The sequence below is a fragment of the Phyllobates terribilis genome, unplaced genomic scaffold, assembly GCF_046119375.1.
Source record: "Phyllobates terribilis strain yellow unplaced genomic scaffold, ASM4611937v1 Scaffold_13__5_contigs__length_258822181, whole genome shotgun sequence".
NCBI lineage: Eukaryota > Metazoa > Chordata > Amphibia > Anura > Dendrobatidae > Phyllobates > Phyllobates terribilis.
This window is the reverse complement of record NW_027362773.1, coordinates 226854893-226868256: the sequence shown is the minus strand read 5'-3', so window position 1 is coordinate 226868256 and position 13364 is coordinate 226854893. Positions and strand designations below refer to the sequence as shown.

The 13364-nt window shown below is 43.6% G+C and overlaps 1 protein-coding gene across 1 annotated transcript in view; it reads left to right on the top strand.

Moving 5' to 3' along the window:
* ATP6V0D1 (ATPase H+ transporting V0 subunit d1) overlaps window positions 1–13364 on the top strand; it is a 105265-nt gene that overhangs the window by 64402 nt on the left and 27499 nt on the right. The window contains exons 3-5 of the mRNA XM_073659326.1: window positions 8644–8822; window positions 9933–10012; window positions 11303–11380. Of these exons, the coding sequence (XP_073515427.1) occupies window positions 8644–8822; window positions 9933–10012; window positions 11303–11380 (337 nt within the window). The remainder of the gene's footprint in view (window positions 1–8643; window positions 8823–9932; window positions 10013–11302; window positions 11381–13364) is intronic.

Sequence of the window (13364 nt, the reverse complement as noted above, 5' to 3'; positions counted from 1 at the left end):
AAAACAATGAATTTCTCTGATATATTACAAAGTGTTTTATTTTCACTTTATATTGATTTATAGAAAAAATTAAAAGTAAAATGACGGGTCATTTTTAACGCCGGGCTATTTTTCATTTTTGCTCTTTTGTTTTTTACCTCCCCCTTTCCCAAGACGCTCACATGTATCATTTTACAATATAACGTACTGGAAAATGGGGGAAAAAAATCCAAATGGTGAAAAAAAAATGCAGTACTGCCATGTTGTTTTGGATTTTTACCATGTTTATTGTACAGTAATAATGACCTGAAACCATGATTCTCCAGGTTAGTACTAATAGGAGATACCAGACATGTAGAGAGTATTTTTTTTATTTGTGGTGAAAATGATATAAAATACCTCTTTAAAGGGAAAGGATCATCAGAAAGTGACATATCATTTATTTCAGGTTTTTGCATTAAATATATTTTAAAAATTTTTTGACAATGTGTTTTTTCCCCAATATCACAATCTGTATTAAATATTAAAATTAGAAATCTTGCAATTTTCAAACCGACTACTGGGGCGATTTATACAACCCCTGGCAAAAATTATGGAATCACCGGCCTCGGAGGATGTTCATTCAGTTGTTTAATGTTGTTGAAAAAAAGCCGATCACAGACATGGCACAAAACTAAAGTCATTTCAAATGGCAACTTTAGGGCTTTAAGAAACACTAAAAAAAATCAAGATTAAAAATGTGGTATTCAGTAAGGGTAATTTTTTTCAGACCAAGCTGAGGGAAAAAATTATGGAATCACTCAATTCTGAGGAAAAAATTATGGAATCATGAAAAACAAACACACAAAAGAACACTCCAATACATCACTAGTATTTTGTTGGACCACCTCTGGCTTTAATAACGGCTAGCAGTCTCTGAGGCATGGACTTAATGAGTGACAAACAGTACTTTTCATCAATCTGGCTCCAACTTTCTCTGCCAGATCAGCTTTGCAGGTTGGAGCCTTGTCATGGACCATTTTCTTCAACTTCCACCAAAGATTTTCAATTGGATTGAGATCCGGACTATTTGCAGGCCATGACATTGACCTTATGTGTCTTCTTTCAAGGAATGTTTTCACAGTTTTTGCTCTATGGCAGGATGCATTATCATCTTGAAAAATGATGTCATCATCTCCAAACATCCTTTCAATTGATGGGATAAGAAAACTGTCCAGAATATCAATGTAAACTTGGGCATTTATTGAATATGTAATGACAGCCATCTCCCCAATGCCTTTACCTGACGTGCAGCCCCATATCATCAATGACTGTGGAAATTTGCATGTTCTCTTCATGCAGTCATCTTTATAAATCTCATTGGAATGGCACCAAACAAAAGTTCCAGCATCATCACCTTACCCAATGCAGATTCGCGATTCATCACTGAATATGACTTTCATCCAGTCATCCACAGTCCACGATTGCTTTTCCTTAGCCCATTGTGACCTTGTTTTTTTCTGTTTAGGTGTTAATGATGGCTTTTGTTTAGCTTTTCTGTATGTAAATCCCATTTCCTTTAGGCGGTTTCTTACAGTTCGGTCACAGACATTGACTCCAGTTTCCTCCCATTCGTTCCTCATTTGTTTTGTTGTGCGTTTCCTGTTTTACAGACATATTGCTTTAAGTTTCCGGTCTTGACGCTTTGATGTCTTCCTTGGTCTACCAGTATGTTTGCCTTTAACAGCCTTCCCATGTTGTTTGTATTTGGTCCAGATTTTAGACACAGCTGACTGTGAACAACCAACATCTTTTGCAACATTGCGTGATGATTTTCCTTCTTTTAAGAGTTTGATAATCCTCTCCTTTGTTTCAATTGACATCTCTCGTGTTGGAGCCATGATTCATGTCAGTCCACTTGGTGCAACAGCTCTCCAAGGTGTGATCACTCCTTTTTAGATGCAGACTAACGAGCAGATCTAATTTGATGCAGATGTTAGTTTTGGAAATGAAAATTTACAGGGTGATTCCATAATTTTTCCCCCTGCTTGGTCTGAAAAAAATACCCTTACTGAGTACCACATTTTTAATCTTGATTTCTTTTAGTGTTTCTTAAAGCCCTCAAGTTGCCATTTGAAATGACTTTAGTTTTGTGCCATGTCTGTGATCTGCTTTTTTTCAACAACATTAAACAACTGAATGAACATCCTCCGAGCCCGGTGATTCCAGAATTTTTGCCAGGGGTTGTAGACTGTAGCTTCCTGTTTCCTGGAAATAACACATGTACATTAGCAGCAATAGACTGAGTGCAAACCTACTTTTTGTATTGAATCATTTAAAAGGTTTGTCCAGCTTTATGCTACTAATCTGCAGTCACTCTGTGACTGCAGACTTGTGAATCCTCACAGTGCGTGCACTGTAGCTGTGAGGATTCTCCAGGGCCGGCAGCAGCAGGCTCATGACCGCTAGTATGCAATTTGCCGACTAAACGTGCCTTTTCTTGCTCAATGTGAGTGTGTTGAGTGCGGCCGGACATGTCTAGTCAGATTTTGGTCACAAGTATGCATACTGCTTCCACATCTAGACTAGACTGTATCCATCCTCACTCAATACAATTGCATTGTCCAAGGCTGCACGCGTCTAGACGGCATGTGACCACATGTATGCAAATCACATACTTGCAATCACACTTATGTCGCTCCTGGCTATGGCAGCGGAGAATCCTCACAGTGCGCAGTGTGCCCCATGTGAATATTCACAAGTTTGCAGTCACATAGTGTCTGCAGACTTGTAGTTTAAGGCGGGACAACCCCTTTAAGTAACGTGCAAAGGTTATTGTGAAGGCAGGGGGAGCAGGGTCAGCTGTGACATCACCTATTGTGATTGGTGGATCCTGTGTTATCAGCTGTGTATAGAGGATTTACCCGTCATTGTAATCCTGCCTCTGATGATAATGAGCCTGCTGAAAACTCTTCCTGAAAGAACAGGATGTAAGTCTGAAATAGCCCCAATGGCCAGTGTGAGAATTGCTGGGTTACTACTGAAATTTTATTTTTTAGTACAGATTGTGATTTGAAAAAAAAAACAAACAAGCTTTGCCAGAGATTTTTTTAAATAAATTTAACACGGAAAATCTGATTTAAACAACAGGTAATTTTCTGCTGGCTTATTTACTGGCAGGCTTGCTGTGCTTGTCGCCATGTTTCTTCCACAGTTTCACCTTTATTCGGAGTGGCTGCAGCCCTGCGTTCTCCCTGGCACGGCAGAGGGTGAAGGGCATGGTGCCCAGAGTTGCATAACCCTCGGCTGGCTGCCAGACAGTGAAGTTCACAGTAAGCAGCAGAGCCGGTGCCTTTCCAGCGTTGCTGCCGTGTCCCGGCTCCTGTCACCGTGCTCGTCCTCGCACAGATTGAGGCCTGTCCAGCGTTGCTGCCATGTTCCGGCTCCTGTCACCGTGCTCGTTCTCGCACAGATTGAGGTCTGTCCAGCGTTGCTGCCGTGTCCCGGCTCCTGTCACCGTGCTCGTCCTCGCACAGATTGAGGTCTGTCCAGCGTTGCTGCCATGTTCCGGCTCCTGTCACCGTGCTCGTTCTCGCACAGATTGAGGTCTGTCCAGCGTTGCTGCCGTGTCCCGGCTCCTGTCACCGTGCTCGTCCTCGCACAGATTGAGGTCTGTCCAGCGTTGCTGCCATGTCCCGGCTCCTGTCACCGTGCTCGTCCTCGCACAGATTGAGGCCTGTCCAGCGTTGCTGCCGTGTCCCGGCTCCTGTCACCGTGCTCGTCCTCGCACAGATTGAGGTCTGTCCAGCGTTGCTGCCGTGTCCCGGCTCCTGTCACCGTGCTCGTCCTCGCACAGATTGAGGCCTGTCCAGCGTTGCTGCCGTGTCCCGGCTCCTGTCACCGTGCTCGTCCTCGCACAGATTGAGGCCTGTCCAGCGTTGCTGCCGTGTCCCGGCTCCTGTCACCGTGCTCGTCCTCGCACAGATTGGGGTCTGTCCAGCGTTACTGCCGTGTCCCGGCTCCTGTCACCGTGCTCGTCCTCGCACAGATTGAGGTCTGTCCAGCGTTGCTGCCGTGTCCCGGCTCCTGTCACCGTGCTCGTCCTCGCACAGATTGGGGTCTGTCCAGCGTTACTGCCGTGTCCCGGCTCCTGTCACCGTGCTCGTCCTCGCACAGATTGAGGTCTGTCCAGCGTTGCTGCCGTGTCCCAGCTCCTGTCACCGTGCTCGTCCTCGCATAGATTGAGGCCTGTCCAGCGTTGCTGCCGTGTCCCGGCTCCTGTCACCGTGCTCGTCCTCGCACAGATTGAGGCCTGTCCAGCGTTGCTGCCGTGTCCCGGCTCCTGTCACCGTGCTCGTCCTCGCACAGATTGAGGCCTGTCCAGCGTTGCTGTCGTGTCCCGGCTCCTGTCACCGTGCTCGTCCTCGCACGGATTGAGGCCTGTCCAGCGTTGCTGCCATGTCCCGGCTCCTGTCACCGTGCTCGTCCTCGCACAGATTGAGGTCTGTCCAGAGGACTCTGCTCGCTGTCTGCTTTTGTGCCTGCTCAGCTCATCTCTCGAGGAACGGATAATATCCATGTCCGCAGATTAGTGTCAGCAAGCACAAATGTTCCTTTCTGATGTTTATGGAAAAATCCGCCCTCCGATACACATGGTTGTATTCCAAGTGCTGAACCTGAAATCCTCCCAGTCGCCGGCCTGTGCTCTGTCTTCTGGATTGTTTCCCTGCGAGGACATGTCAGCGCACCATACCTGAATGTGCCGTAGGACGACCTGCTGCCCTGTACATAAATCTGCATCTCTCATGTAAATGCAAAATACGTTAAAGCAGTTGTGTGGGCATAGGCTTTGGGCTGGTCATCGTGATCAGATCGGTAGTTGGGGGCACCAGGAATCAGGTGAATGTCCGCACTTTGGACGCAGCTGCCGGAACAAAAAACAGCTCATCATTGGGGGTGCCAGGTGTCAGACCCCACCTATCTGATAGCGATGAGCTATCCTGTAGGTGCTTCATCAGATAACTATGCTGGGGCAACCCCTGTAAGGTGAGCCTCAAGTTCAAAGTAAAAATGTCATCACTTGTATCCAAAGTATAGGACACCAGCCCGGCATTGTTCCTTTATAGCGCAGCACAACCTGGCTGTCCGCAGAATGGCCGCCACGTCCGCAGACTCACTGTGCAGAAGATCGTCTGAGGCTCCATGTCCCGCTCTTCTCCCATAGACCGGCATTGTGTCCTCCGAAGTGGAGGACTGCGAATGTGGCCAATCCTTTGCTTTCCATTGGAAGGTCTTTAAGTGACAATTTCCAGCTTTCGTGTGAAATGAATCTGCATGAAAGGCAGACTTTGTAAGTTCCGATTTTTTTTCTTCCCCAGTTTGGTCTTAGTGCAGCACTTTCCAGCACCCCTTGCTTCTTCAGTATCTGCACATAGCTCGTTCAGACCATTTGCATTTTGGTGAGGCTAGTGCTTCCAAGGGTCGTATTTCCCATACGTTTTATTGCAAGTAAGAAAAAGTTTATGACTCCTTTTATTTTGAAGATGTCGAAAGACAAGTTTGTTGACTGCTTTCTGTAAGTTTTTTATGCAAATTTTCAGCTGCGTTTTGCAGTACCTACAAAGTCTATGAGAAGCCACAATTCTTAGGTCACACATCATGGGGTTTTTTTTGTCCAGTTTTATGTGCTTTGCATGTTTTTTTTGGAAAATAGAGGTTGTCACTTCTTTCAGCGTTTTCTCAGCATTTTTCACCCATTGGAAGTAATGGGTAGTGAAAATAATGCATCAAAAACGCATCAAAATTTGTATCAGTGTTTTTGATGCCAAAATAGAATGGGGTTCTTTTTTTTTTTCACAGAACTTTATGTACATGCATAAGAAAAGACAGAAGGACCGTGAAAAAAACGCTGAAAAAACGCATCAAAAAAGCACCAAAACTGCAAGAAAATCCTGAGCAGAAAAAGAGGATCATATCTCATTAGACTACCATTCACTGGTGTACACCACCATAATTATATCGAGTATAGATTGGGAAGGGAAAAGAGGAAAAGATGGGAATGGAAAATAAAATAGAACGTTTATTGAAAATTGCTATTAAAATAGACAAATTTGTGCATTAATAAATGCATACAGGGTCACCATCTATGAAATGGTGACCCACAAAACCCGGTCCGTAGTGAGGTGGAAAAAATATTAATAGAAATGCCTAACCCAGTCCCTTATTTATTGGGTTATGGCTGTATATTATACACCTAAATTAGCCCAATGAAAATTCATTACCAGTTATCTATTGTACAATTGACATAGATTGCTCATATAAATGTGAGCTATATTCTGCACCTAATATCCAATTCATATAGTCTGACACTGCCTGTTGTGATAATCAATTATGGATCATGCTTTATTATATGTATAAATGTGCTCATGATCCTATCTCAGGTGTTGAGCTCTGTAAATGCCGGTAAATGCTTTGACAGTTTACACCTTCAAGCCATAGGTTTATATTGGCACAGATTAAAGAGATAGATTAGTAGTGTAAAGAGTGGTCTCGGGATGGTATTCCCTAGCCACACTATTCATCTCCAGTCCCTCTCCTGAGTTTGTGATCGGTGCACCCGACCGCACATGAATAGCCGGGCTTACTCATAAATCTCCGGAGTGGCTCACACATGAGATAGCATGCTGCATTATGCCAGGACCACAAGACAATCGATCACTGTGCAATACTGCAATGATCGTAGGTAAATTAAATTCTGCAGTCTCTAAGGTGCCGCACACATATGACTGCGTTCAGAATGCTAACCACTCTAAGACCACAGAGCACCTGATCTTTGCACATGTCCTGTATGGATCACAGGCTAGCCAGAGGACCTTAAATCAAAGTTGCTCAGAATGTTACACTGTTATTCATTGGTATAATCAATTTCCCTATCCACCTAAACTATCAGGACACGGGACACCGTCCCTGACACGCGTTTTGCCGGTATACCGGCTTTTAAAAAAGCTAATTTAGGTGTATAATATATAGCCATAACCCAATAAATAAGGGACTGGGTTAGGCATTTCTATTAATATTTTTTCCACCTCACTACGGACCGGGTTTTGTGGGTCACCATTTGATAGATGGTGACCCTGTATGCATTTATTAATGCACGTTTTGCACAAATTTATCTATTTTAATAGCAATTTTCAATAAACGTTATATTTTATTTTTTATTCACCTCTTTTCCCTTCCCAATCTATACTCAAGAAAATCCTGAACAAAATGCCCTTGAAAATCAGGTTTTGCTGCAGAAAATTGACACCAAAAAAATCATGATGTGTGAACATTACCTAAGAGTGGCAGAAGTAAGGGATGGACACCTATCTAAGCCGAGAGGGACCCTATATGAATGGTCCCTCTTTCTCCTCTGATCACTTTTGCACATAAATTCTGTTTGTTCCTAAAATGGAGCAGGTGAACTGAATGTCCAAAGGGATATGTAGCTTTATGCAGCTGGCATCAGAGTCTTACTTCAGCAATCGTAGATGGTTTACATATAGGTTGAAAAGAAGGCCAAGGTCCATCAAGTTCAACCTTTCTCCAGGAATGTAACACCTTAGATGCCTCTGACAATCATGACCGTGGCATTTAAGCGGTTGGGTACATGACTGAGTCACAATGGTGCCAATAGTATTATGCCGGCTAGGGGCCTACTGAAGGCCACCGTGTCTCCTGGGCTTGTTCTCCGATGAAGGCTCAGCCTTTTTTGGGATTTAATAGGAGCTCCTCCTTTTTCCAATAGACTGCAATAACCTAGTATTCCTGTGTATTGTGCAAAGGATCCGGCCATCACAAGAACACTAATATTTACCCTAAAATGGTTCCAATGAAAGCCAGAGCTCATTCTGTTGAAAGCAAATAAAAAAAATAAAAACAACTTAAGAATATGGAGACACAAATCAATTTTTTTTTTCACGTTTTTAAATAACAATAAATTCAGTATCACCATAACCATACTGAACCGTAGAATAAATACTTAATTTCAACTGAAAAAAGAACATGACGGAATAGCTTGGGTTTGGGTTTTTTTTTTTTTTTTTTTCTCTTTATCTCACTTGGATTTTTGTTATTCTTTTTTAGTACATTATTCGGTTAAAAAAATGGTGGCATTCAAAACTACAACTTGTCCTGCAAAAAACAAGCTCTCATTCGGCTGTGTGGACGGAAAAATAAAGTTATGGCTCTTGTAATGCAATTGGGGAGTATTAAATAATAAAATGAAAAGTGAAAATCAAACAAAAAAGGCCACCTATCCAAAAGGGGGTGGTAATGATGAAGGTAAAATTGGCGTCAGCCTTTTGGCACCACATGTGATCTATAGGTATTCGAGATGGGAGAATGGATTCTCAGGACTCCGGTCCATCGGCCAAGTCGTGTGCTTCACACCGCAATGATGACTGTGCGCCATCCTGGGAATGCCGGAGGTAAGGAGATTCACAGGCCTCTAGTTCCGTGGTCACAGATTACTGACCTGGCCGATTACTGACCTGGCCAATGTCAAGAGTCTGAATCCATTCTCCCGTCTCTAATAGCTTTTCAAAACTGGAGCAAACAAGTCTTATGGCTGTTTCCTGTGATCAGTGCTTTGTGCGGGATGGCGAAAAGGAAGTCCACTGAAACTTTTTCTTCTCTTCTTTCCAGGTACAGCTATATGATAGACAATGTTATTCTGCTGATTACGGGGACCTTGCATCAGCGGTCAATTTCTGAGCTTGTGCCCAAATGCCACCCCTTGGGCAGCTTTGAACAGATGGAGGCTGTGAACATCGCCCAGACACCAGCAGAACTATACAATGCCATACTTGTGGACACTCCTTTAGGTAAGTTTTATCTACTGTGCTATTGTGTTAGGAAGACAATCCCTTCTATAATGGAAGCTGCAGAACAACCCCCTCTGAGCAGCGGATATGCTCAGAAAATATCTTATCTGTTGTAAAACTGCATGAGTCTGTCCAACTTAGAGCCATCCTTCAAGTAGAGGACCACCCCTTTAAAGGACAAACCCATCTCAATCTCTGTTTTTTCCCAGTAAAACAATAACACTTATACTCCCCTCTGGTGCTGGCGCCATTCAAGCGGTGTCATGCTATCCCTGTGGCCAATCAGCATTGGATTCACTCTTCTCTCCTACTGACATAATTGACATCCAGAGGAAGTGAGAGCTGTGTCTGCTTTCTCACTCCCCGAAGGACAGGAGAATGACTTTAACGCTGATTGGCCACAGAGATTGCGTGACATAATGTCATGTGAGCCCTGAAGCAGCGCCGGCACTGCTGGAACAGCGCCGGCACTGCTGGAACAGCGCCGGCACTGCTGGAACAGCGCCGGCACTGCTGGAACAGCCCCGGCACTGCTGGAACAGCGCCGGCACTGGAGGTGAGTATAGGTGTTATTATTTTACTAGAGGAAACATAGACATTCCTAAGTTGTGGACAACCCATTTAACCTCCCTTTCAGTGATGACCTTAAATCCTAATGGAGCTTATGGGCATAAGATTTTTTTGCGAGACAACCAGTGTCCATGTTGTAAGTCCTCTTGGTTCTTCTATTATTTTAGAACCATTCTTGCACTATTTTGGAAATCCCAAGCAACCCTTTTAAAATATATATAAAAAATTTCTGGCAGTGGATCAGTCTTTTTATCATCTTCCTTTTTCTGGCTACTTGGACCACCCTTTTACAGGTTTTCTTCAAGTGATCATGATGGGCCTGCAGACAAGAAAATATTTTTTAATAATGATTACAATGGGAACATTTTCTCCATCACTATTTCAGTTTCATACATTTTCGACAGCATCCATCCTGTTGTGTAGATGAGAAGGTCTCGGGGATTGGGTGGTTGGATAACTCCTATTTCATAACTGAAGACTGATTGCTTTAGTTATCTTATCACCGATCTCCATTAAGGACATGACATGTTTTGTTTTTAGCTGCATTTTTTCAGGATTGTATATCCGAGCAAGATCTGGATGAAATGAACATTGAAATAATCAGGAACACACTTTACAAGGTGAGTACAAGTAAAGTGTTCTGTCCTGGGTTTACTCTAGTTGTAAGAGAGGAGAAAAAAAGAAAGAAGATGATATTATGAATAGATTCCTAAACATCTTTAATCAGTAACCCACATCACATTGTTCTGGATTGTTAGTAGGACTCGAGCGTGTGCAGTAGAAGCTCCGCCGCTGTGACCTGTAGGATAGCTTAACCGTGCATGGTGTAGGTTATCTCCAGGTCACAGCAGCGGAGCTTTATACTGCACATGCTCACAGGGACCGGTCCAATTAACATTTTAGGACAGAATTTTTTAGTGTCTGCGGCCATTTTATTTCTATGATTACCTCTCTAAATAAAATTAACACAATTGGCAGGTCATAGGAAGCTGAGTAAAATGATACCTTGATATCTAAGATCCGATGTCTTATTCTAGAGAAATCCACATTTTTCTTAGCATGTAAATGAGCTATTAAGATCAATGGGTGGCACATAGCTCTCCCTGAGAATCTGCCTGCAGTGCTTATTCTAAATGAAAGTAGGGGAGGGCTTGGTAGGGGAGGGCTTGGTAGAGGAGGGCTTGGTAGAGGAGGGCTTGGTAGAGGAGGGCTTGGTAGAGGAGGGCTTGGTAGAGGAGGGCTTGGTAGGGGGAGGGCTTGGTAGGGGAAGATTTAGTAGGGGAGAGCTTGGTAGGGGAAGATTTAGTAGGGGAGGGCTTGGTAGGGGAAGATTTAGTAGGGGAGAGCTTGGTAGGGGAGGGCTTGGTAGGGGAAGATTTAGTATTGGAGAGCTTGGTAGGGGAAGACTTAGTAGGGGAGAGCTTAGTAGGGGAGAACACGTATTTACTAACAAGGATTACCCTTGCTAATTTCAGTCTCATGCACTTTGTCTATCTTAAAGTGTGCAGCCAACCTTCAGTTAGATATTAGAAAATTGCTTTAATTATTTAATGTATATTTATTGCAATCTCTGCCTCCATAGATATGAGTGTTCCAGGTGTCATTTTGGGCAAATCTAACTGCTTGCCGTTGTCCTGTGTGTACTGTGTTCTCACCTTAGTCACAGGCTTCATAAAGCATTTCCTTTAGCTTCCCTGCCCATTGATAAGTGCATGTATTGGGGTGTATAAATTGTATATTCCTTATACTTGTACACCTCAACACATGCAGGATATCACTTCTAATAGAGCGGGGAAGCTAAAGGAGATGTTGACAATGAGAGGAGCAGAACACTTACTGGGCAGTATACGGCTACCCTTGCCGATGACTAACAGTTGAGTCCATGTTATAGATTGCTTTTTGATTTCCAGGCATACTTGGAGTCCTTCTACAAATTCTGTGATGGCCTCGGAGGCACAACCGCAGATGCCATGTGTCCCATTCTTGAGGTATGGGCTATATTCATTTCTAGTGATTGAGACATTAAATGTTGTAAAGTGTGATATCAACTTACCGTGCACTTGAGAACATTGAAACCATTATATATTTTTCTTGTTAATTTGTATGTATATTGAAAGAAAAATGAAACCTTTCCAAATACCTTTTCACCGTTTAGTGAACTCAACTCTAGTGCATACTGATGTGTGTCCATGGTTACAGACTACAAACAAACCTTGGTTATGCTAATCCCAAAGTTGCGAATTAATAAACTTTGCCTCTGTATAGTTCCTCTTACAATTTATCGGTTTCCCTTTCCTCGGGCTCTATGTATAAAGATACAACGGGTGAAATATGTATTGAATATTTTCTAAGTAGATATATTTAGAAAGGTGCTATTGACATGAAATTCTTTCCAGATATCGGTAACAACCCATCCAATCCACACAAGCAAATAAATCAAACCATAGGTGTCCATAAATTAAGTTATATGTAATCGTGAGAAATGACACAGGGAAAATGTATTGCACACCTTTACTGAAATTTATTTAATACTTTGTACATAAGCCTCTGTTGGGGATGACCTCACCAAGATGCCTCCTGTATGGAGAAACTGGTCACAGGCATTGCTCAGGTGTGATTTTGCCCCATTCTTCCACACAAACACTCTTCAAATCCTGAAGTTTTCGTGGGCTCCTTCTATGAACTCTGAACTTTAGTTCCTTCCATAAATTTTCTATTGGATTCTGGTCAGGTGACTGGCTGGGCCATTCTAGGTCAGGTGACTGGCTGGGCCATTCTAGGTCGGGTGATTGGCTGGGCCATTCTAGGTCGGGTGATTGGCTGGGCCATTCTAGCAGCTTTATTTTGTTTCTCTGAAACCAATTGAGAGTTTCCTTGGCTGTGTTTTTGGGGTCACTGTTCTTGCTGAAATGTCCACCCTCGTTTCATCTTCATCATCCTGGTAGATAGCAGCAGATTTTTATCAAGAATGTCTTGGGAAATTTGTCCATTCATCCTTCCTTCAATTACCTGAAGTTTGCCAGTTCTGTATGCTGAAAAACAGCCCCACGCCATGATGCTACCACCTCCAAACTTCACGGTTGGTATGATGTTTTGTGGGTAATATGCAGTACCTTTTGGCCTGCAAATATGGTGTGTATTATGGCATCCAGAGAGTTAAATTTTGGTGTCCTCTGACCAGACTGTATTCTCCCAGTATTTCACAGGCTTGTCTAAATGTTGTTGAACATGCTTTTTGTTCAGCAATGAAGTCTTGCATGGTGAGTGTGCGTACAGGCCATGGAGGTTAAAGGAATACTCCGGGGAGATTAAAAAAAAGAATGTTGTACTGTCCTTGCCCTCATACACTATAAATATGAGATGGCCAGTGCACTTTAATTATCTTTAGAACACTTGTAATTCCGTGTGACAGAAGCTGCTCCCTCACTACTCCCCATTCCCGGCTGGAACATTACATCACACACCAGTGTGCAGCTTCCCCCTCCCCCGTGAATAACAGCCAGCCTGAGAAGAGGGGGCGTGGCTTGCTCCCTTCTAGTAGCTCTGCAGTGAAGGAGACATTATCAGGGGGCTGGCTGCTACTTGAAGCTGGGGGAGGCAGGCCACCCCCCTCACCTCGTACTGCAGACAGGGAGACATTATCGGTGGCTAGTGTGACAGGGTCTGCTCCTCACTGCACTGCTCACTCCTCCTGTCTGGGACATTACAGCAGTGTGCAGCTCCATGCTGTTACTATTAGACAGTCTCCTGGTAATAGCTGTTTCTCTGTATAGAACAGGGGGCGTGGCCACACCCCATCTTCTCAGGCTAGCTGTTACTTACAGGGGGAGCTGCACATTGGTGTGTGATGTAAATTGCCAGACTGGAGGGGTGAGCAGTGAGGAGCAGCTCCTGTCACACAGAATTGCAAGTGTTATAAAGATAATTAAAGTGCACTATGTATCTCCTCTTTCAGCAGTAGAAGGGAAGGAA